The sequence below is a fragment of the Lagopus leucura genome, unplaced genomic scaffold (assembly GCF_019238085.1).
Source record: "Lagopus leucura isolate 7727_CA_CO unplaced genomic scaffold, USGS_WTPT01 Super-Scaffold_100009, whole genome shotgun sequence".
In the NCBI taxonomy this organism is placed as follows: Eukaryota; Metazoa; Chordata; class Aves; order Galliformes; family Phasianidae; genus Lagopus; species Lagopus leucura.
Window position 1 is genome coordinate 24388181 of NW_024962266.1, and position 22465 is coordinate 24410645.

The 22465-nt window shown below is 45.3% G+C and overlaps 4 protein-coding genes across 7 annotated transcripts; 2 read left to right on the plus strand and 2 right to left on the minus strand.

The window, feature by feature from the left end:
• The first annotated feature begins 461 nt into the window (after positions 1 to 461).
• On the plus strand, positions 462 to 5209 carry DIO1 (iodothyronine deiodinase 1). Its single transcript, XM_042873016.1, has 4 exons — positions 462 to 853; positions 2445 to 2588; positions 3587 to 3786; positions 4268 to 5209. The coding sequence occupies exons 1-4, from the start codon at positions 523 to 525 to the stop codon at positions 4331 to 4333; spliced, it is 741 nt and encodes a 246-aa protein (XP_042728950.1). The 5' UTR covers positions 462 to 522; the 3' UTR covers positions 4334 to 5209.
• HSPB11 (heat shock protein family B (small) member 11) lies at positions 4446 to 8916 on the minus strand. 2 transcript variants are annotated; one of them, XM_042873022.1, is made up of 5 exons: positions 8798 to 8916; positions 7902 to 8008; positions 7052 to 7120; positions 5941 to 5984; positions 4446 to 5486 (listed from the first exon to the last, which is right to left on the minus strand). In XM_042873022.1, the coding sequence occupies exons 2-5, from the start codon at positions 7975 to 7977 to the stop codon at positions 5379 to 5381; spliced, it is 297 nt and encodes a 98-aa protein (XP_042728956.1). In that variant the 5' UTR covers positions 7978 to 8008; positions 8798 to 8916; the 3' UTR covers positions 4446 to 5378. The 2 variants fall into 2 exon arrangements, with proteins under 2 accessions (XP_042728956.1, XP_042728955.1); XM_042873021.1 differs by lacking the exon at positions 8798 to 8916 and adding an exon at positions 8283 to 8442.
• On the plus strand, positions 8792 to 14565 carry LRRC42 (leucine rich repeat containing 42). Its single transcript, XM_042873013.1, has 7 exons — positions 8792 to 9364; positions 11726 to 11857; positions 12904 to 13022; positions 13400 to 13488; positions 13565 to 13678; positions 13833 to 13917; positions 14075 to 14565. Exons 1-7 carry the CDS (start codon positions 8904 to 8906, stop codon positions 14329 to 14331), a joined length of 1257 nt encoding a protein of 418 aa, XP_042728947.1. The 5' UTR covers positions 8792 to 8903; the 3' UTR covers positions 14332 to 14565.
• Positions 14566 to 16439: 1874 nt separating this feature from the next.
• Positions 16440 to 22034, minus strand: LDLRAD1 (low density lipoprotein receptor class A domain containing 1). Of its 3 annotated transcripts, XM_042873020.1 has the most exons (6): positions 19841 to 19940; positions 19385 to 19436; positions 18572 to 18703; positions 18317 to 18454; positions 18030 to 18158; positions 16440 to 17224 (listed from the first exon to the last, which is right to left on the minus strand). In XM_042873020.1, the coding sequence occupies exons 1-6, from the start codon at positions 19859 to 19861 to the stop codon at positions 17079 to 17081; spliced, it is 618 nt and encodes a 205-aa protein (XP_042728954.1). In that variant the 5' UTR covers positions 19862 to 19940; the 3' UTR covers positions 16440 to 17078. The 3 variants fall into 3 exon arrangements, with proteins under 3 accessions (XP_042728954.1, XP_042728953.1, XP_042728952.1); XM_042873019.1 differs by lacking the exon at positions 18572 to 18703; XM_042873018.1 differs by lacking the exons at positions 18572 to 18703; positions 19385 to 19436 and having other exon boundaries at positions 19841 to 22034.
• Between the last annotated feature and the right edge of the window lie 431 nt (positions 22035 to 22465).

Consider the following 22465-nt stretch of genomic DNA (forward strand, 5'->3'; position numbering starts at 1 on the left):
GCTGCCCGCCCCTCTGGCTGCGCGCGCCCCGGCGCTCTGAGCGCTGCAGGAACTGCGCCAGGAAAGGGTTAAGGGCTGCGGCGTCTGTGTAGTAAGTGCGTACGTACCTGCGCGTATAGCTTACAGAGCTACGAGAACGTAGATGTACGTTTCAGTGCACCATATAAAAATAAACATGACATACATACACGTGCGTGCATGTATAATTTGTACATACTTCGTACGTATGATCCAATTCTTACTTTTAACCGGGGAAAGCACCCCGCTTCATTAATGATGTACACACCCGTGAGCTGCACCAGGAACCTCTGCCTTGCTGCCTCGCTGTGAATGAGGGCAGTGCAGCTGCGCGCTCCTCGCTCAGGCAGGCGCTGGAGCCCACTTAAAAGTGAAGAACAGATCGAGACGAGGCAGAAATTCAGCCAAACACCAGAAATTTCTCCCCGCCCCCTTTCCCACCTCACTACCTTTGCCCTCGCTGTCACGCTGTGGTCACTTTGAAGCAGCCAGACCTCAGGCACGATGTTCAGCATCAGGGTGCTACTACAGAAACTCCTGATTCTTTTGCAGGTTACTCTGTCTGTTGTTGTTGGCAAAACCATGATGATCCTGTTCCCCGACACCATGAAAAGATACATCCTAAAGCTGGGAGAAAAGAGCAGAATGAATCAGAACCCAAAGTTCAGCTACGAAAACTGGGGTCCGACGTTTTTCAGCTTCCAGTATTTGCTCTTTGTGCTGAAAGTGAAGTGGAGGAGGCTGGAGGACGAAGCCTACGAGGGACACCCTGCTCCCAACACACCGGTGGTGGCTCTAAATGGGGAGATCTGGCAGCTGTTGAGTTTCATGCGAGGTCAGTACATCACCCTTGTACCAGTTTGGGGTTGTTAGAAGGATATATGAGGACAAGAGGCTGCCGAGGGGTTGAGGACAAGCAGTGCATTTCTGCCTTCAAATGAATGCTGTTACCTTGGGCTGCTGTGCCATGCACTCTCAGCTCTCTGCCTCTTCATCCCTTGAAGTAACCAGCTCATTGTCCCACATACAATATCCCTGCATGCCAGTGAGCTCATAGAGATCTTGCAAAAGCCTGTCCCTTCCTAGAAATCCTGAAAGCCAAGATAATTGTTTCTTTTCAGAAGATAAGACCCAGAATCAGAACCATATGCAGTGAGTCACAACCGTTGGCTGGCATTGCCTGCACATAAGGAAAGTCCCAGAAGCCAGGCTAAAGCCTAGAAAGCACAGGGTGTTTTTGCAGATTTAAAGGAGCTAGAAATTAAGCAGAAGATGCTTTGTACTTTGTCCTCTGCCTCCCACTGAAATCTCTGTAGAACATGGAATTAATCATTAAGCTGCAGTCTCTGTCTCCATGGGAGGGATTAAATCCTTCTCCAGCTCTGCTTTTCTAATTTATATGTGTATATATAAAGACAGACAGAGAAATAAAATAGAGTTGCAAGATAAAAATAACAGTACATACACAGTACCTACAGGAAGGCACCCTGTTTTTTAGCTTCTTTAAGATGCAAATCTATGCTAGCAGCAGCTTGTGAAGCTAAACTCAGCCAGAAGGAACATCTTGAACGCACTTGAGATAATCTAGCATGACCACAGACTAAAAATCCTGCAAGTTTTCTTAAACTGAACCCTGCAATCAATTGAACAGATGCTAGCAAATGTGGGTACGCATGTGCTAATTTGTAAGCAACTGCATAGATACTTCTGCCCCAGGCTTGGGTAGCATTAGTTTGATAAATATATAAGCCAAGTTCTGTTTGGACAGGAAATTGCAGAAATACATTGAAAGCATGCAAGCCTGTGATGCATGACTGAGAGGGCTGCAGCTTTCACTCAGCTCAGCTACAAATGACACCACAAAAAAATGTCCGGAAGGTTCATTAAAAGAATTCATAATTTGTGCTTAGACATCCATCTCTGAATCAGTGTCCTTCAGGAAACTTCCCAGAACGATCACATGTAATACTTTTTAAAATTCCTTCACATGAAGGATGTCAAGGAGGCTGTGAGGTGCCACATCCTGTACATCCACTTTTGATCCCTAAGCCAAAATGCTGGTAGCTTGAGAAACGGTTCTTGTGACGATAACACAAGGGAAGACATCTGTCTAGAGGGTACACTCTGCCTTTGCCAGGTGTTACACAGGGAAGGATGCTTCCTGGTTAAGCTCACTGTTGGACGGAACCTGCACCAGTCAGCTCCAGCCTATGAAAAGCAAGCGTCCTTATGCTTGTTTTGTAGAGAAACCTGGTGATACAGATGTTCTGCTATCAGTTTCAATGTCCTAGGAAGAAAGTTACGCGACAAGTGATTTAGTCACACAGGAAACACTGTGGCAGAGGCTCAACTCAGTGTATTAATTTAGTTCTGTCCTTCCTCCCTCCATCAATGTAACCACAAAGTGTCCTATGATTTTCTTCCAGATAACCGACCTTTAATCCTCAATTTTGGAAGCTGCACCTGACCTTCATTTATGTTACACTTTGATGAGTTCAACAAACTTGTCAAAGATTTCAGCTCTGTAGCAGATTTCCTTATCATCTACATTGAAGAAGCTCACGCAGTAGGTACAGTACAAATAATCACATCAGCACCTACCAAAACTTTTGATATATAACATTCCCTTTAGGAAGAAAAGTAATTTAGCAGAGGAGGGAACTGCAAACAATCAAGAATCAAAGACGGTAACATTGAATCTAGGCAGCAATTTTTGCCCTTGATTCCCCAAGGACTTCACTCACACATCTGACTTGAGGCGCTGCCGCTGAAGACACTCATCTCTGTGAAGCAAAGCACACAGTTAAAGCTGTGCAAAACTTCCTCCTGGTTTTAGTACAGCTCCTTTGGGGAAAAAATAAAGAGAATAGAGCATACACGTATTTATCTACACTGAGCTAAGACACTGGCAGAGATTTTTAGCCCACGACTGAGGTGGTTTTCTAAAACGTCACTTTTTTAACAACACGTTATTTACAGTAGTTGAGATGCAGACTCCAGTCATTAAAATGGTTTACATGTTTCTCCTTTCCTAGGAACTTGTATGCAAATGTGTATCTGAATATTTCTGAAGAAGGAGGATGTGCCTTCTACCCAGTGTATTTATCCCAGATTGGAGTTGGTTTTTTTTATAGGCTTAAATGGTAGAGTCAAGCTGAATGAATGGTGCTATTGCTGAAACTGTGCTAAGTGAGCAGGGAGCAGCTAATATCATGACTTCTTATATAAAAAACCCCTTCTCTGCAGCACTAATTTTGGCAAACTTTATCCAGGTGGGCTATAGCTCCCATACCTGGTATCCTTCTGGGCTTAGGTGGGAAATTTTCAGCTAAAATACACCTGGTGTTTCTGAATCCAGGACAAATGGGAATACTGTTCAGAGTATTTGTTCAGAGTAAAGAAACTTGGGATCATTTATTTTCAAAGCTGTACCATTCTCACACTCTAAGAAGGACTTCTCATTTCATAGCAAATTTTTTTGTCAGGAGTAAACTGCAATACATGACACAGTACATCTCTACCCCAACACCTGAACTGCATTGCTAAATACCTTTCTCATTTGCTTTAGATGGATGGGCCTTCAAAAACAATGCTGTTATTAAAAATCACAGAAGCCTTGAGGACCGAAAAACTGCAGCACAATTTCTTCAGCAGAAGAATCCCTTATGTCCAGTGGTTTTAGACACAATGGAAAACCTGAGCAGTTCAAAATATGCAGCACTGCCAGAAAGACTGTATGTACTTCAAGCAGGAAATGTTATCTACAAGGTAAAAACCACCAACGATAACGAGCACAACATACTGAGATCCTCAACTGTTAAAATAAGAATGTCTTACATTCTATTCAGCAGTGAGTATTTCACTCTGTTTCATAGCTAGTCGTTTCACAATTCATTGTAACCATAGGGGAAAAAAAGGACTTGCAGCAAAACCAGTCTGGGCCTTCACAATGTACATATTTAATGTACACCTCAGTCCTGCTCAAATATTTATCTTGTGGCTTATTAGAAAACCTAGCTACATCTAAATGCAAGATCCAGGCACACTCCCCAGCTCCAGGAGCCAGACACAGGCCCTGTCCCAGTTACACAGCAGGGTGTGACTTGTGCACACACCATCTCCTGCACAACGGCTGCCAAGCAAAGGAAGCCCAAGCACAGCCACCCGCCGTTCTGATTTAAGCACTGAGCTATAAAGACTTCTGCTCTGTGTTTTTGAGCTTCACTGTGTAACTTCATTGCCTTTGCAGGGAGGAGTGGGGCCTTGGAATTACCACCCCCAGGAAATACGCACCGTTCTGGAAAAACTGAAATAGAAAGAAGAGGACATCAGAGCAAAGACTATCTGGATGTAAAAGCTCAATGGATCAGTTTTCATAGACCTAAGAGTTAAAAACCCAAAATCTCAAGATACTAGAAACAACTAGAAAGAGAATAATGTACGTGCATTTGAAGACCATCTGTAACATGGTTCATCATCCGTGTGTCTGGAGATGTTCAGGTCTGTCACAGCCACCTCAGCTGCTGCGCTTACGTCCATCTTCCTGCGCCACTGGAATCCATTGAGCTGTTATGTCTGGATACCAGCACCCACATTCCTACGGTGCAGGACAAGCCTTAGGGGTGGTGCCATTTGCAAGAGCCAATTTCATGCAGAACAACTGATTTCACATTAGTAAGTTTCTCTCTCTCTTGTATACACACCATTTTTCTAAACATTCAGTTTCACTCACTTTAGAAGGCTTCTGAATGAGACAATCTCTTGACATTTGTTTCTATAATATTTGTTATGACGGTCACAGCATAAAGCACAGACAGCTGTGACCTGATTTTATAAAATATTTTTAGAAGCAAAGGATTGGTCTCAATCATGGAAACAAATAAACAAACAAACCTTTCAGACCACCATGGTTCTCGCTTGTCTTTTTCCTCCTGGTTATTTACAAGCATTAGTAGCTTCCATTCATCCTATTAAACAGTTTGAGTTGATGAGAAAATTTCCAATTTAAGAACTTCTGAAGAGCTTCTTTGACATTTAAGTTTGTCACACCTTTTCTACTCAGAATGCAAGGGAAACATCTCACAGAAAAATGAGTTTTAATTCATGTATAAAGAAAGCGTGAGCTAAACACAGTTATTTAAATGGATCTGGTTACATTCAAGTTTTTTTAACACTCTAGGTTATAAAATCTGTTAATACAATTAATGAGAGCACTGTGTTCAATATAATAAACTGATGGTTAACACGTACTACCTCTGTATCTTCAAAAACACTTTAATACTAGCTTGTAATAAATATTTCCTTTGACAGAGATACCAAAATATAAAACCAAAAAGATGAGGTACAAATTTGAGCCAGACTTAAGTGTCTTCTGCTGTGCCCTCTGCCATCACCCTGTGCACCGATACAAAGTGATCGAAGGCAGATTTGATGATGAATCGCAAATAAGTGGCCTGGAAATCAGGAAGCTGTAAAGAAAAAACACAACGTCAGCTCATTCCCAGTAGTAACGGAACTATCAAACTACTTGCAGAAGTGTGTTACAAAGATAGAGATGATTATTTCCTAAATGTCAGGTAAGTTCTTCTAGTACATGCAGCTTCAGAGCTTCTTCAGACGAGAGCAGTTCCAAACAGCTGTCCCTTCCCACCCTGAATACTGCAGCCCTCAAGACAACAGCTGAGGGAGGACACACTGCCACTCTTCTGGAGAGAGCTCTGTCACTCACTTAGGAGCAGTATGCAGGTGCAATTTCACGCCACAGTCAACAGAGAAGCAGCAGCAAAGGCAATGACATTTCCACAACTGATAAATCCCTACATCTCATGTCAGCTTGGCAACGATCACGTTTTCGTCATAGCTTATGCCCAGCTTAGACATCCTATCCCATGAAGCACCATGGTGCATCCCGTGTATACTCACTGGAAACTCTTCCATTTGAAGCTGTCCTTCTGTGTGTTGCAAATCTAGAAAATACATATTTTTTTTTCAGCAAATAATAAGGAACAGGGTGCAGTGCTGTGAAAAATGTCCACCAGAATAAGAGTCCATGAGAATGTAAGGACCGTGAACTGATACAACACACAGAAATTGTTCTTTACAAGGTGATTTAAGAGAACAAATACTTTCTGCAATATCCCAGTGTAAAAATACAACTCATTACACTGTTTTGTAGGACATCACCCAAGGGGCATTTAAAAGAATACATAACAAAGCAGGAAAAGGCACTCTATTATACCATATGAGTCTGTTTTCAATTTTTTAAATAAAAGAGTGTACAAGTAATGCCTGTAACCCTTGTACAGCATTCTACATCTCCAAACAGCTCAGCAGCCTATCAGCGTTCATAAAATGTACTTAAATGTCTATTAAATTAACTTCTAACAAAATAATCAAGCCTGATACAAACGCCCAACAAACACACATGGAGCTAAAAGGACTCACTGAAAAATTAAAAGTGCATCAGTAACAATAAACAGGGTAGTTTCATCTGTGCGGATCAACAGAACCTCCCTAAAATCTAAGCAGCACAATTTTATATGCTGCATTTTTAATCAAAGGCATAAAATTAAGACTTGACCTTACAAGAAAGCAAAAAATGCACTGTTACCCAGTACATTTGTTAACCATTAGCCATCTGAAAAGGCAGTTTTCAAGCTGAGAAAATGGCACTGCACAGCATGAGGCTACATGAGAGGAAGCCCGGCTATTTTCCAGCATCCATGTTTTCAGTGGATGTTTGGGGATACAGATGGGGAACTCCAAAAATGTGACACTGTTCAGTGAGAAGAGACAGATGCCTCCAGTCAGCACCAAAGTGTTTCAGGCAACTGATGTCAAAGCGTAAATACCTGACTGCAAGGACTACCCCCAGTATAATGTCACCAGGAACTTCTGCAAGGAAACTGGGATTCCTGTGAAATACATCATAGAAAAGACTAACTGAAAATAACAAAAGAAACGTAGGGGACAAGGCTCTACCAAAGCATGACACTGTTCTGGGGCTGGAACCACTTCAGGCTCAGAACCTTACCTTTTTCAATGCACTCTTCAAAGTCTACTGGGTCTTTTGATACGCTTCTTTCAATCCTTAAGGTCCGCACTAAAATACATATGCATTTAAAATATCAACATAAACCCTGAGGCTCACTGATCTTTAAGTTTATTGCATGATGTTTCATCTACAGAGCATCTTACAATTAATTCCTGCTCTACCATAGGGCACAGGACTATGAGACAAACACCACGCTCACGTTCGAGGGCAGACAACCAATGACAAGTTGCCAGCTGATGGCCAAGCGCCCGTCCCCATGCTCTGACCTCAGGTCAGTCCTTTTGGTCTTTACTTTAAGAAGTAAAATCATAAAAGTCAATGCTCAGAATTAATCATTAAAACAGTAAGTACTGCAGTTCTGCCTGTAAAATGGATCAGACATCACTGTGCTACAAAAGATAACCTTAAGGTGCTGCAATAATACAGTATGCAGGTGGGGCCGATTATCCATCTTTTCTGAAACATCTACAGAAGCAAAACAGATGTGGAGGACAACTGTTTTGTTAAGCTGTATCTTTATTATTCAGGGGAGGTTCAGGTTGGGTGTCAGGAGATATTTCTTCTCAGGAAGAGCAGTGATGCTCAGCTGCCCAGGGAGCGGTGAGGGGTCACCATCCATGAGGCGTTCCAGAGCCGTGGGGATGTGGCACTGAGGGACGTGGGCAAAGGGGGGGTGGGGATCTGAAAGGTTTTTTCCAGCCTTAATGGTTCTGTGATGTATTAGCGTGCTAAATGTGACTGTTCAATAATAAGACGGTGCTTTGAGGAGGTATAGCTGAGCAGACGTGTGCCCTGAACGTGAGCCACTTGCTGCTCCAGGAGCCCTTACCCAGGTAGCACTGGATCGCCACTTTGCTGACGGTCACACGTTTGGGAAAGCCAATGATGAACTCCTGTGGGAACATCCCTGTTGTCGTCCAGAACGTTTCGGAACTTCTGTGGAGAGAACAGCACAAAACCGCCCCTTGTGGCTCTTTGCTTACGGCCATCTTCCAAGAGATCTCCCCCCTCGAGAAACGGAACAAAGAACGGGAAAGCCTCTTTCTTTGGGGTGCTGTAACCCCAAATCGGGCTGCGTGACAGCGGGGCCGCAGAATTCAGGTCACAGAAGGGCGACACGAACACCGTACAGCGCTACCACGCACGGCTCACAGCGATGCGGCTCTCCGCGCCCGCAGGGGCCCGGCCGGCCGCAGCCCGCAGCCCTCACCCGTCCGCCACGTTTCCGGCCGGGTGCCGCGGGTCGCTGGAGGTGGCCATGACGAGGGCAGCGCCCGCCGCGCTCAGGCACCACTCGGCGGCCCGCATCCTCGCCAGGGAGCGGAGAAACAGAAGGGAAACCCGAGGGCAGGGCCCCGCGCGGAGCCGCCGGCACAGTGCCACGGCGCGGCCCCGCCTCCCGCTCCCCGCTCCCCGCCCCCGGCGCGGCCCCGCCTCGCCCGCAGCCGCCGGCGCCGCGGGATGGGCGGCGGGAACGGGCGGTGCGGCCCGGGCGGGTGACGGCGCGTCGGGGCGGCCCCGCGGGGCAGGTGGGCGGGGGTCGGGATCCGCGGGAAGCAATCGCTCCCCGTGCCACTTGGCAGCCTCCGGGCACGGCGCGGAGCGGAGCCCCCGGCACTCCTCCCGCAGCCTCCGGCTGCCTCCCCCTCGTCCCTGCCTCCCTTGGCCCGCCCCCCCCCCCCCCCTTTGCTCCCCGCCGTTCCCGGTGGCGGCCGGGCCCCGCACCTGCTCGCACTCGGGGCTCCCGGGATCGCCGCGAGGCCTTTCCCGAGCCTCCCCGGCAGCGCTTTGCCCACCTCCGGCTTCTTTTTTGCAGAACGGCACGAGGGGAATGTCGTACTGGCTCCGCTCGGAAAGCCACGCGGATGCCGGGCCGATCTACGTGCGTGAACGTGGGCAGCTGCACGTGGTGAGCCCGGCTGCGGGCGGCGTCCGGAACGCGCGGCCTCTCAGGCTGTTCTCCGGGGGGTTCTCTGTGGAGCTGTGTCTGAACGGCGAGGACGACAGGGCGAGGAGGCCGAGGACCGATCACTTCATCTTCACGTACACCAAGGAGGGCAACCTCCGCTACTCGGCCAAGTCCCTCTTCAGCCTGGTGTTGGGCTACATCTCCGACAACGTTGACCACGTCGACTCGCTGGTCGGTTTCCCAGAGCAGATTGCTGAAAAGCTCTTTTCAGCCGCAGAAGCAAGGCAGAAGTTCACAGAGCCTGTGACGGGACTGCGAGCTCTGCAGAAGTTCACTGAAGCGTACGGCAGCTTGGTGCTGTGCTCCCTGTGTTTGCGGAACAGGTACGTGCATTCCGTGACGCATCAGCATCTGCTGAGCTTTTTGCTGGCGTGCTTCAAGTTCTCTTATTTTCTCTCAACCACAAATTTATTCTCCAGGGCCACATGGTGCCACCTAATTTTGAGCCTTGCTTTGTCTAACACTGCTTGCTTCCTTTTGTACCATTCCTTTCAAGTGCCTCCTTAGATACTTCATGGGATGTTTCTGTAGCTGCTGCTTATGAGCATTTCATAGTTATGTGACTGCACACACCTTTGCAGACCATCTGGGTTTATTCACACAGAATCACAGCATGGCCACAGAATGGCCAGGGTTGGAAGGGACCTCAAGCATCATCAGTCTCCAACCCCCCCTGCCACATGCAGGGCCACCAACCTCCCCATTTGATACCAGACCAGGCTGCCCAGGCCCCATCCAACCTGGCCTTGAACACCTCCAGGACGGGGCATCCACAACCTCTCTGGGCAGCTGTCAGCACCTCACCACTCTCTCTGTAAAGAACTTCCCCCTGACATCCAACCTAAATCTTCCCTTTCTCAACTTAAAACCATTTCCCCTTGTCCTGCAGTTATCAACCCTTTCAAAGAGTTGATTCCCCTCCTGTCTGTAGGCTCCCTTTAGGTACTGCAGGCTGCAGTGAGGTCACCCGCAGCCTTCTTTTCTCCATGCTGAACAAGCCCAGCTCCCTCAGCCTGTCTTTGTAGTGGAGGTGCTCCCGTCCCCTGATCATCTTTGTGGCCCTCCTGGATCCTCTCCAATCCTGTTTCATTTTCTAGCTCATTTCATTTTCAGCAGAAGATGCAATTTTGTAGGTGAGGTACAGCCTTTGTAGTCGGGCAGGCTTTACCTTAGTGATAACTGTGATTCTGTCCCCATACTCAACATACTTTAATGGTGTTCTGATTAGAATACAGCACCGTTTTTTCCACCTTGTCAGTGTCCCCAGTTTCTTTTACTACTAGAGTGTCTCAAGAAGCTTAAAACTGCTTTTAAAGCTTTGCTCTTACTGAAGTCTTGGATAGTGATATAATGAGTCTGCCTTCCATCTTTGCATTTTAAAAAAGGGTGGTTTATTCAGTTTAAAATCAAAGGACAGGCACATTTATCTGAAGTGCCAAGGGTGCTTTAAGCACAGCAGGAAAGTTTGAGCAGAGGTCAATTACCTTGTTTTATCCCTTCAACGAACTCCCTCTTTATTTTTAGTGCAGGTACTTTTTACGAGCTTCATTCAGAAATGGAATTACCTCTGGCATATTTTACCATTACAAAAAGATCAGTTAAATATAAAATCCTTGAAATCCAGAAAGTAAGACACTAAGACGTTTTTTATGAGTCTTATTTCTAAGAGCCCACTCTTAGTAAGCCCTCTGAGCTTGTATTACCTATCAAGAACTGTCTTGCATTCTAACTGCACGTGCTGCCTCCCACCTAGCTGAGTTGTGTGGCAAGGGGATTTGGTGGAGTGCTCTAACATGGATACCAGCACAGAGAAAATGCTCTTACTTGCATGGGCAAAAAGGTTTCAGGGATCATAGTTAGCACCCCTGATTTCACCACTCAAAATGTTATCCTCAGGGATTGCCTTGACACGGGGGCTATGAGGTAAATACAGGAGATATTAATGAATTGAGGGATTATCTTGCCATAAATGCAGGAGAGATGGGGTAACTCATATTACTATGTATTCGTGCATGCCATTCTTCAGTGCATTCCCATCTCTAAATCTGCTGAATAGTTCCAGCGCAGATGCTTGCGTGGCTGCAGAGTGAATCACATCAGGGAACCAACACAGCTAAAAAAAACCAAAACTCACTGTGTAAGTGCTGCCTGGGGTGTAGCCACAACTCTGGTTGGAGGCAGCCCTGTGGGTGTCACGATGGAGTCCAGCTAGTGAACTGCTCTACTTCTTTAGTGAAGTACTTTGTGTATGAAAAAAATAGCATTTTTATCATTTGGCAAGCCATTCTGATGCATCTGGAACAGATTTTATACCTGTTGGTTTGTCTATACACTTTCTGGATGCTAAGGAAGAGCAGTTTGTGAAGTTGATTTAAGGTAATCTATGTTATCCTGAAATTATATGGTAATGATCTGTAAATAAGCCTCTAATAACGATGCTTACAAGTTGAAGTATTAATCGTTAGTCTGGTACTCTGTCAAAGAAAGTGTGCTTTAGTTGAAGGAGAAGGCTGGGAGCTCAAGTGTGTTGTAAGCAGAACGCAGTGTTCAAAGGTAGTTTTAGCAGCTGACTAACTTCTGTCAACTTCTACACAGATGCATGAGAAATAAGTGCATTGTGCTTGCATTTGAGAACACAGGGCCCTTGTTGTTCCTCAACAGTGATAGCTTTTTTGTTCTTACAGATACCTGGTTATCTCTGAAAAGCTGGAAGAAATCAAGTCTTTCCGGGAGCTGACGTGTTTGGATCTTTCCTGTTGTAAACTTGGAGATGAACATGAACTTTTGGAACACCTCACTAAAGAGGCTCTGTCCAGGTACTAATTGCTTGACATGTATCAAGAAATGACGTTTGCTTTTGCTACTACTAAACAGTGCCAAGCATCGGGCTGTGACTCTACGGGAAAGTTTCACAGGCAGCAGCATTTAAGTCTGAAGATTTGGGTTGTTGATAAAACCTGCACGTGAGGTAAACAAAATACAGAATTTACTGCACACAAAGCACATGATCCAAAGGGGACACTGAATCTCAGAGGTCCTACCAATGTGCAAGTTAACTGACTGCTCATGTTTAAATCAACTTCTTGTAAATTTCAGTTGTCAGCTAAAATAAATGCACCTTGTGCATTTGGAACAGCTTCACACAGTTATTTCCTTCTTTAAAGGGAGAACTTTAATCAGCCAAATTTTTAACCAGTGTGCCAGATGGAGATTCCTGCAAGCACTAAGCCTAATATTTCATTAATTGACAGTTTAGTATCAAACAGTATCGCAGAACTTATTTTCTAAAGATTAGAAAGTAGAAGACTTGGGAAATCAGAAGGCAGAAAAGCCACTGATGGAGGATATTGTATTAGTGTAAAAACTTCAGTGTATTTAGAGGCAAGGTTTTGTCTTGAAGTGCTCTGAAGAACGTTCTAAGGCTGTGGTTTTCCCTGAGTTGATCTGTGGTAATACCACATTGTTCACTTAAACATCATGACTATCTCCCTTAACAAATCTGTCCTCTCCCATTTCACCAAGCACTTTTCTTTTCACAGTCTCGAGTGGAGATTGGCAGCCCTAATTTAAATAACTCCAATTAACAAACAACCTTCTTGTCTCTAGTAGTAAATACTCATGCTGTAGGGCTGGCTTGTTGCTGGAGCTCTGGGAGTAGCTGGTCAAGTGCTTCTATTGAGCTAGCAGAAGGAATACGGCAATATTTGTTTCCCCCACCAACGCAAGCTTCTTTCTTACTATTTTAATTATTATTAAGTTTTGATCATCTACTGAAGAGCTTTCCACATAGACTTTAAGACAATTGGTGAAACTGTCTAAATAACATGACTATAAACTGTATTTATTGTACTTCTCCTCTCAGTGTGAAACAACTCCTCCTGAAAGACAACGCTCTGTCAGACGCAGGCCTTCGCAGAATGACGGCACCAGTACGAGTACTGAAAAAGGGACTTCAGAACCTTCTGGTGTTAGACTTGTCCTGTAAGTGCTTTGTGGTGTGGTAGCAGTAGCAAAACATGTCCTGTTTGGTGAAGAATTCCTATTGATGGAATACATATAATTTAGCAATTCCCACAGGCCAAGTGCCCAACCCCAGGTTTCAGCAGTAACATTCCACGTGAGGTCATACCTCTAAGTGCAGCCATTTGCCACTTAACGTCAATATCTTTAAGCATGTGAAGTAGTATTGTAAAACCTGTCTTTTGATTATTAGAGGGAAAATACCAGATTTGACTCAGTTTCCAAACAACAAGAAAAAAAAGCCAAGAATGTTCAAATATTAGTTTTTGAACAAGTAGCTTCTTGGTGTTCTGACCATACCTCTCCACATACTGCAACTTAACTAACTAACCTTACAGGTAACCCTAGAATCACAGATGTGGGAATTGGATACCTTCTTTGTTTCAAGAAGTTGAACTGTTTGGACATTTCTGGGACAGGCCTCAAGGTGAGAGAGCTTAATTTATTGGACAGGTGCAATCAAATGCTCCCCCCTCTGACTGCTTTATTTCCTCATTCACTAGGATGTGAATGCTGTTGTTAAGCGGATCCAAACGCAGATGGGCTTAGTTCAATCAAAAGTGCCTCTGAAAGAATTTGATCATAGTAACTGCAAAACAGAGGGATGGGCAGAACAGGTATGGAGCTTTAAATCTATCTTACTCCATGGAAATTGTCCTAACTTAATACCTGTGGGATATTAAATTACTGAATAGAATATTGCAAGGGATAGAGCAGTTCTTGGTGATATTTCTATGAACATTACAGCGACTCCTTCAAATCTTATTTCAGACAGTTCTGCAGTGGGAGCAGGCAGTTATGGAGGCCATGAAGCCACAAGAAGACTTGAGTTCCAGAACAGCAGCTCAGCGCTTCTGTACGTAACTGCATAGAGACCACATCATTTAATCGTTGTCTATGAGCAGTCAGTATTCCAGGTTGGCTTAGCCAGAATAATTTGCAACATAAGTGTGTATTTTACAGCATAATCCTAATTTTCCCTAAATCTAAACTTTTATTTTCCCCCTCTCTAGATGGCAAGACACACAGAATAGAGGAAGTGGTCAAACGTAAGTTGGTGGAAGCAGAAACAAAAGTATCTGGAAACTTACAGTTTTATAAGGAAGACGTTCAGAATTGCCATTTACCTTTGAAAAAGGATGTTGGAGGCAGCCATGAATTAAAGAACAATAAAAAGAGAGCTTTGGCAGAACAAGAGAGAGAAAGGACTTCTAAACAGAAGCATCTGTGCCTCACCGTGGAGGACTGGGATTTGTTAAATACCTACTGAGTCAGAAAGAACAGGGTCTTTTGTTTGTTGTTTTCTTGCTGATGACAGAGTTTAGATGCATCCAAAGGCAGTAACAAAGGAGAGCAGTATTGTTACATCTGGTTGTTGTGATAGGTTTGTGGGTTAACCTATGCTTGGGGAGGAAGGGGCAGGGTCAATGAAGAGAATGGTGATTCTACTGTATATTTTCAATACATAATTTTTTTCAAATAAAGTTTTTAGTGTCATCCTTAACTCATTTTTCTGACATAGACATTCACAAAATGCTGCTCCAATTCCTTCACCCCTCTTGTTACCTTAGGGGCAGAAGACCAATCAACCTAGCTGAAATAAAGGTGCACTATGCATGTTTAGTGCAGTGGGCCTTTAATAGTGCTGGTAGTACAGAAAGCTCAGCCTGTAAGCATGAAGCTGTGCTTGACAGCTCTGACAAAGGGAGGAAGCAAACAGGATAAGCACAGGCCGCAGGGGAGGGAACAAAGCAGAGACAGTAACCCCCCTTGGTTATGTAGTTACTGCAGAAATCCAAACAGAAGTCCCCTGTATCCCTCCTTTTAATCCTCAGAATCATTTTGCATTAGTGTGCACAAAGCCAGGAGTAGAGCTGTAGAGCTGTAACGCTACAGGTTTGTCACAGAAACACACAGGAATCAAATCAAAACTGAGTAAAGTACACAGTGGCTGTGAACTGAGCCTGAGAGCTTCCTTGTGTCCTTTAAGGCTGAGAACTTAAACAGGTTTCCTCTACTGGTGCTTAGTTAGAGGATCTGTTAGACAGCCTTTATCAGAGTAAGTGACAACAAAAGCAGTGCATCACTGGAAATGGCAAAGATGCCAAGAAAGGGAACTTTGCCTCTAGAGTGCAGAGAGATGAGAGAAGAGCCTTTCTCACTTTGCTCCTTTAGTGCTGAAGTTTCTTCAAAAAAGGACTGCAAACAAACAAGCATACTTACATTCAGGCCCTACATTTTTTCCCAGAAACTCAAAACTATTTATAGCATCCACTGAAGACATCAGCCCTCATCTGAGGCAAGTAACAGCACAAACAGTGACTTAGCAAAACAGCTTGACAGGCTGTGACGCTCAGGCCCAGCGCTGCTCCTGCAGCTGCAGTTTGGTGCATCAGCCAGCACGGATTATTTTTGCTTTGCTAGACCTTCCACAGTTACCATCTGCTAATGTGACCATGAAGAGATGCCCACCTCACAGAACTGTGCACCGCCTCACCTCAGTCAAGCAGCTGGGAGCTGGGGCTCTGACACACCAAACAGGCACGTTGTGACTTGGCATGGAGAGCCTGTCAGGTCACAGGAGCATCAGGAAAACAATACAGTATAGCCTCACTTTTCAAAAGAGGTGTTTTAAAGCACTGTGCTTGTGTTCTCCATCCCTGATAAAATTAGCCCTTTCCTTAGCTCTGCGTGCTGACTGGCAGACTTCCCCTTTTCAACACACCCTTGTGCACATTTTATCCAAGAATGACTCAAGCACGCTTACTGCCGTCCTCAGCATCTCACTTTAGAGCTCCAAGGCACAAATCCACCACCGAAGAGGGGAGCTGCTGCACCAACTGACAAACATGCACTGGGGAATCCAGCAGCGCCACGTGGGCCAGCCTGACCAGCATCCTCCTCCCAGCCACAGTGACTACAAGAAGCCAGGATTTACCAACCCCGAATCAGCCTCGTTGCAATGTTAGATGCCAGTGATTTTTCTAGCAAAAATGTGCAGCTCTTTTTCTTTTTTGACAGGGTGGTAGCCTGAATGTGAGAAACATTTACCTAAGATACTTCCAACCACTCTTTGAGCTGCAGCACTGAGCACACTGCAGTGATGTTGTACCAACACAGAGAAAGCAAGCCAGCCGTCCTACGTGGCATGGAAACAGACAGGTTATTAAACATGGCTCTAAACATCTCCACAGTACCATTGTGCTGAGTTCTGCCGTTTCATTCTAGGTAAAAGCATGAGTCAGAACACAGTGCAGCTATTTTTAAAGGATCTTTCAGAGCTATGGCTGTATCCCAGCTACAAATTAGAACAAACATTCACTATTTATACAAGTCATGGAGAGATGCCGAGTTACAGATCACAGGACAGAGAAGAAATGAGTGAACCGGGATTTATTTTTGAAGATCTATGCGCTGGCATGCAGGAAGAATAGTGCCCAGTGGTTTTTGGAGGCCTGGAATACTAGATCTGGGATTGGTGTTTCAGACACAGGCAAGGTTTTCAAAAGAAGAGAGAAAGACCACAGCTTTCTTATATTTCAATGACACATCTGTACCTACATCTCGTGGGTGCTGTAAAGGCAGCTGGCTGGTCCTGCGGCACTGGCAGAGGAGCAAACTGAGCAGATCCCATGTCATCCCATGGCCTGGCAGCAGCTCTTGGTTTTCCTCTGCTCACAGCTCCAAGGATGCAACAGACTTCGTTTCCCTCCTTTTTCACTTTCTAACTGCTCTACAACACATCTCAGTCCAACAGCTGCTCATTAAGCACCAAGCTGCCACTCCGCACCCTCAGAGCCCCAAGAGGTGCTCAGGAGAACCCACAGAGGTGTCCCACAGCTGATGCCCGGCCTGCAGCACCTGGATGCCAGCAGCACAGCACCCATCTCTGCTGCAGGCCTTTTGCAGCTGCTCACCTGGGCCTGCTTGTGCCAGAATTTCCAGGGTGGTGGCACAGCAGGAAGTGACAGTGCAGGAAGCACCTCGCCGTGTCAAACACTTCTTGGTGCCCAGACCTCACGGCCTGCAGAGGTACTCATCCGACCAGCTCACACAGTGCTGCACACCATCGCGGCACAGTGCCCTGGGCACACAGGAGCAGTACTTGTAGTGAACAGGGCTGCAGTTCCACCACGCTGGGCCGCAGGGAGGGCAGGCAGCCACTGTGGGGACAAGAAACCAGGAAGAAAAATGCTGCTGCACTCACAGGCACCTCCTCCCTTACACCATTTAACTCCACAGCTGCTACTGAGGAGCCACCAGGGATGACCCTGAGTCTGTGAATTGACCAGAAAGACACTGCGATGACCTCTGTGGCAGAGATGGCATCCTGGGAGCAATGACCAGCTGTGATTTGTTTGTTTAGCAAGCCACCCTAGAGAAAGGTGCTGTCAGGTTCAAAATCTCAGGGGTGATTTAGGAACAAACCTGCTACTTGAGTTTGAGCAGAGCTGGATTTAAATCACAGAGGTGCACACTCAGACCTCAGTCTTACAGACAAACTTATCTCCTGACCGAAGATCAGTTTTGAATAATTGGTGCTGCCTACTGATCCACATTGAGATGAAATTGCTTGGTGCTCAGCAAGTCACAAAGATGGAATGACTTTTGGGGCTGGGAACAAATAATCAAAAAATCATTTAGGTTGAAAAAGGCCTTAAAGATTACCAAGTCATGTCAACCTGATAAGTCCCACCACTACACCATGTGCCTTAAGCATCACAGCCACAGAATCATAGTGCCATTTAGACTGGAAAAGCCTTTTGAAGCATGGAGTCTCTCCCCTCTCAACTGCCTCCAGCCTTTGGCCACAGATGTGAAGAAGCCCACGCGTTTTGTCTCTGTTTTGTGTTTCAGAGAACACCAGCCTCCAGACTTTTCCAGGAGCACCAGTGAGCACCAACCCCACAAAACCTCTTCAAGCTATCAGCAGATCTTTCACTAAGCACAGCCCAAAGGCAGACTTACAGCTCCCCATCTCATCGGAGCAGTCTCCGCAGTCGTTCATCCCATTACACCTCTGGTCAGCATAGACCCAGTGCTCAGGGTTACCGCAGTGGAAAACCAGGTATGCCGGCAGGCTGTGGGGCAGGTCACCTGCAAGGGCAGAGGCTGAGCTCCTGCAGGTACAGATGTACCTGTCGGAACAGGGACAGGCAGCACCAAAGTGCATCATGAATGGCCCCGTAGGTGAGGCAGATCTTTGGAGATCAATAGGAAGACCAGTATGGGAGGATCATAACAGAACAGCTCACCACAGAGTTTCTCCTGCTCATCCTCTCCATTTCTACAGTTGGCAGTTCCATCACAGACCTGGCTGGCTGGGATGCAGGTCACTCTGTCATTGCACAAGAAGCCTGTCCAGTTATGGGTGGCTACACAGGGGCGGTTCACTGAAAGGAAAGCAAGAAATACTATCTTCTGACACTGCCATGTTCACTGGTATGGGGAACAACCCCCATAGCAACAGGCCTCCTTCACTGCGCTAATAATGACTCTTGGGGACCAACCAGGTGCACGTAGCTGCAGTCCCAGTGCGATTGCCAGGCCCACAATGGCTGCTATGGCAGCCAGGAGCAGCAGCACAACGCAGGCCCGTCTCGGTGGGCAGCACAGGTGGGCACAGCATGGCCGGCAGCAGCCTGTTGGGAGGCAAAGCTGGGAGGCAACAAGCTTTGATCTAAAAGCCAGGATTACTTAGCTGTACCTCATGTACTTAATTGCTATATGTTGTACGAGTATAAGACACACCATTTGCTCAACTGCAAAGGGATTCAAAGAAGCAGTAACCATCCCCCACATCAAACACAAGTAAGAATCAAAGGCAGAACACTGCAGCTTAAAAGGCAAGTGGTAGACACAGACATGCTGCAGTTCACAGGACAATATCTTTGACCAGTAGGCAGAATGGCTGCAAATAGGCACGAGTATAAATTAATGGTAGTGAGGAAATGCTGTCGCAAGCCAATCTGCAGACTTATTATCAACTGCATGTGATCTCACTTTCTTCTTAAATAAAATTTGCTGAAGCCTAGCTATTAAAACATATAGAAAGCCTGTAGAAATTCCATAATGAGCCTCTTTTGTAAAAGGTAAGAACACATATCATGATGCTATACCATAAGTCTGCCACCTCCAGGCCAGCAAAAAGCATCTTAAGTCTATTAATTTTATAGTCAGGATGTTTCACTACTGAGGGCTGGGGAAAAGAAAAAACACAAGTCTCAACACACCATAAATACTTCCTGCATTTTACATTACAGAGATAGGCTCCACTGATTTAGAATTCAATAACAAAAATGTTAAGCTCGGCATTTTGTTACCTTGTTCTTCAGAGGACTTGGCTGAATCAAAAGTAGCTACATCACCATTTCTCTAGAAGTGAAAGAATAAAACACCATTTCCAGACATAGCACGTGAGCACATCATGGTTGCTTTTCTGGTTCTGGTACCATCTCATCCAGGAATGGACACGGATAAGTACTGATATATATATTTTACATACAAACAAAAGTTGGCTTAGTGGAAACAGCCTGCATTTGGTTCACAGAGCAATCAGATTGCTTTTCAGATTTCAGTAACCCATTTGCACAACAAACACTGAGGCAAGTCCAGCACTTGATGCCAGTAAAGCTGTACCAATACCCTTTCATATCAAATTAGGTGAAGTAGACAGGACTGGAAAACTTAGAAGCCACTGATAGAGAGATCAGACAAACAACATTATCAAGAACACATGAATTTTAGAGAACACAAGATTTTCATGAAGAGGACCGTACCTGGGGGTGAGTTTTGTTCATTCCTCCTGGAGCTACAGCCTTCAGAGCAGCTCAGAGGACCACAGGAAGCTTTCTGCACCCTAAAATGCAGCCATGTTACCAACATATACGGTCTCTAACATAAGCAACGTTACCAGGACACAAAAAGCAACAGAGGGAGGGAAGAAAGAAGCACTGTGCTGCCCAGGCATGTGGACAGGAGGACAGGGCTGGCAGGCTGAGCCCCTTCTCTGGTTGGAAGCAGGGCTTCTTTTGCTTCTCCCTCCTCCCAGCTTCACGTTGGCTTCATGACAGGGTATGAGGCAAACGGGAACTTCCCATGCTGACAACCCCACTGCTGTCCTGCCACGTGGAAGATGAATGCCCACCACCCAGCTGACACAGCTTGCACTCACCTTAATGCCAGCCAGGTACTGAAGAGAATGAACTGAAAGCCTGAGGAAATGGAGTCGGATCACCCTTACCCAAAACACCTTTCCCCAGCTCCTTCCCAAACCAGGGCTAACCCACTAGCATTGTAGCAACATAACCCCAGGCTCCTGCAAGGCAGGACAGGATATACCCATAGGCTTTGCAGTTTCAAGGACAAAATAGCATAGGTTCATGTCCCACTTGCTGACAGAATTCGCCCCTGCATTGGAGACTCAAGCACTCTGAATTATTGCCACCCTGGAAGCAACATGCCACCCCATCCTCAGCCCAAGCACTCAAAGAACTACTTTACCATGACTTGGGAGAAATGGGCAGCTGTTATTACCTAAAAGCTGGCACCAAGACAGTCTCACTAAATTAACTGATTCAAAACAACAAATGATGCCTGACACAGCAACAATTGTTGCTACTTCCTTCTGCATCCCCAAACACACAAATTATTCCTGACTGAGTTATTACATGTTTCCTGACAACACCTGCCAACCCCATACACACCCACTCAGAGAACTTCCAAAATCAAACACAACCTTGTGGACCTCTTCCTCCAACGTAGCAACGCTCACTTGTCCCAGTTTCTCACAGGAAAGTATCACTGCTAAACTCCATGCCAGGAAGCTGTCCTGTTCAGAGGGGATTCTGAGTACACCAGGCCTGCAACTCTAGGCACCCACACCATGGAACAGTACTAGATAAAAGGTTAAAAATGCTATCAAATTCCAGATCTGCTTCTCTCTACGGAGAAAGTTCAAATTCCTAATCATCACTATAGAATGAGTATTTTAAGCCTTAAAATAGCTTTTTAGGTGATAATGAGCTTGGTTAGTCACATGTAACAACCAGACCAACCAGGCTTCCCATGCACACCCCACAAAACAATCTGTAATGAAAATGTTGAAGACATGGAGTAAACCAGCTTTCAGAGGGAAATGCCTGTGAGACCAGACATCCACTATTACCTATTTCCTACACGAAGGTTATCAAGCTCAGCTGTAACCAAGCAGGTAGTTGGGTTTAGAGCAGTTACACCACATCAGACCATGAGTTCAAGAATTTAACGAGAACACGGTAACGAACACAAGCAAGGCTTTCTGAAGTTGAAGATCTTTGCCAAAGATCAGGGAGGCTGACAGGGGAACAAAGATGAACATACCATGCATGATGCAAGACTATTGCTGATTCCATCACCTAAACCACAAAACCTAACCCCCTCCCCAAAACGTACCGTAGCTGTTTCTTGCAGCAATTAATTGCACATGTTGAGATAGATGCCTTTGCTCATGTCAAGATGACTGAATTTAAGAGCTGAAGCAAGTTCAACGGAACGTATGCCTAAAGAGAACAGAAAATGCTTTCCTCCTGCAATTTCAATCATTTAAGGCCCTTCATTTAAATAGTGGTCTTGGGCAGAGATCAAACCCAAATTGCAGCCTCTGAGAACGAAGATGTTAGGAAGTTAAACAAAAAAAAATAAAAATAGGACAAGCTTTGCAAAGTCCAACACTAAAACAGCTTAAATACTCCATTTAGATTCAAAATCTTGAGAAACAGCTCCATTACTGCAACCTAATGGTAGTATCCAATAATACTAAATGAATATGCTTTGACACGAGCTTACAAATCCTCTTAACAATTTCTTTAGACCTGGTGCACTTGGCAAGCAGCAATGCTAAGTGTCAGACTGAACAGGCACAGCTTCCTGTACCTAACAGCACATTACTGAACCATGGGTGACACTGTGCACACTGCTGAAATGCCATTAAACAGCCAACAAAAGACAAAACACACAGAACTTTTATTTGATCTATTTGTTGAGTTTTCTCCCTTTGTTGTGGACCTGTAGGCAGACACAATGCCAAATGAAAGCAGAATTTGTTTAATTCAAACCTAGGAATGTAACCAATAAAGTCAGACATTTTGGAACAGGAGGGAAAGTTTCATGATCATGAGAAGAAATCATCAAGGTAACAGAGGCTGTAATGTACATATTTAAAACACATAAATAGCCATGGATTAGTGAAGCCATAACACTCCCTCTGCAACTACATGCAACAGTAAGTTCAAATATTTTAACAGACTCCAACACATCTATATGTCACTTACTCAATTACAAGAATTAAAGGGATTGCTAAAGGCTTTCCAGAACAAAGTATTGCTGAGAACATGGGCCACAATTGCCAAGCCCATGCTTACAAG

What these genes read in the sequence shown, in the direction of transcription:
- HSPB11 (XM_042873021.1), bottom strand. Translation starts at nt 8,380, where the DNA reads ATGCGGGCCGCCGAGTGGTGCCTGAGCGCGGCGGGCGCTGCCCTCGTC. An exon ending in GGCGATCCAGTGCTACCTGG is followed by an intron (nt 7,121 to 7,901) that starts GTAAGGGCTCCT and finishes TATGTATTTTAG; the next exon opens with TGCGGACCTTAAGGATTGAA. An exon ending in TGAAGAGTGCATTGAAAAAG is followed by an intron (nt 5,985 to 7,051) that starts GTAAGGTTCTGA and finishes TGTATTTTCTAG; the next exon opens with ATTTGCAACACACAGAAGGA.
- LRRC42 (XM_042873013.1), top strand. Translation starts at nt 8,904, where the DNA reads ATGTCGTACTGGCTCCGCTCGGAAAGCCACGCGGATGCCGGGCCGATC. An exon ending in TCCCTGTGTTTGCGGAACAG is followed by an intron (nt 9,365 to 11,725) that starts GTACGTGCATTC and finishes TTGTTCTTACAG; the next exon opens with ATACCTGGTTATCTCTGAAA. An exon ending in AACAGCAGCTCAGCGCTTCT is followed by an intron (nt 13,918 to 14,074) that starts GTACGTAACTGC and finishes CCCCCTCTCTAG; the next exon opens with ATGGCAAGACACACAGAATA.
- LDLRAD1 (XM_042873020.1), bottom strand. Translation starts at nt 19,861, where the DNA reads ATGAACAAAACTCACCCCCAG. An exon ending in CAAGTCCTCTGAAGAACAAG is followed by an intron (nt 18,704 to 19,384) that starts GTAACAAAATGC and finishes GCCTCCCAACAG; the next exon opens with GCTGCTGCCGGCCATGCTGT. An exon ending in ACTGCAGCTACGTGCACCTG is followed by an intron (nt 18,455 to 18,571) that starts GTTGGTCCCCAA and finishes CTTTCCTTTCAG; the next exon opens with TGAACCGCCCCTGTGTAGCC.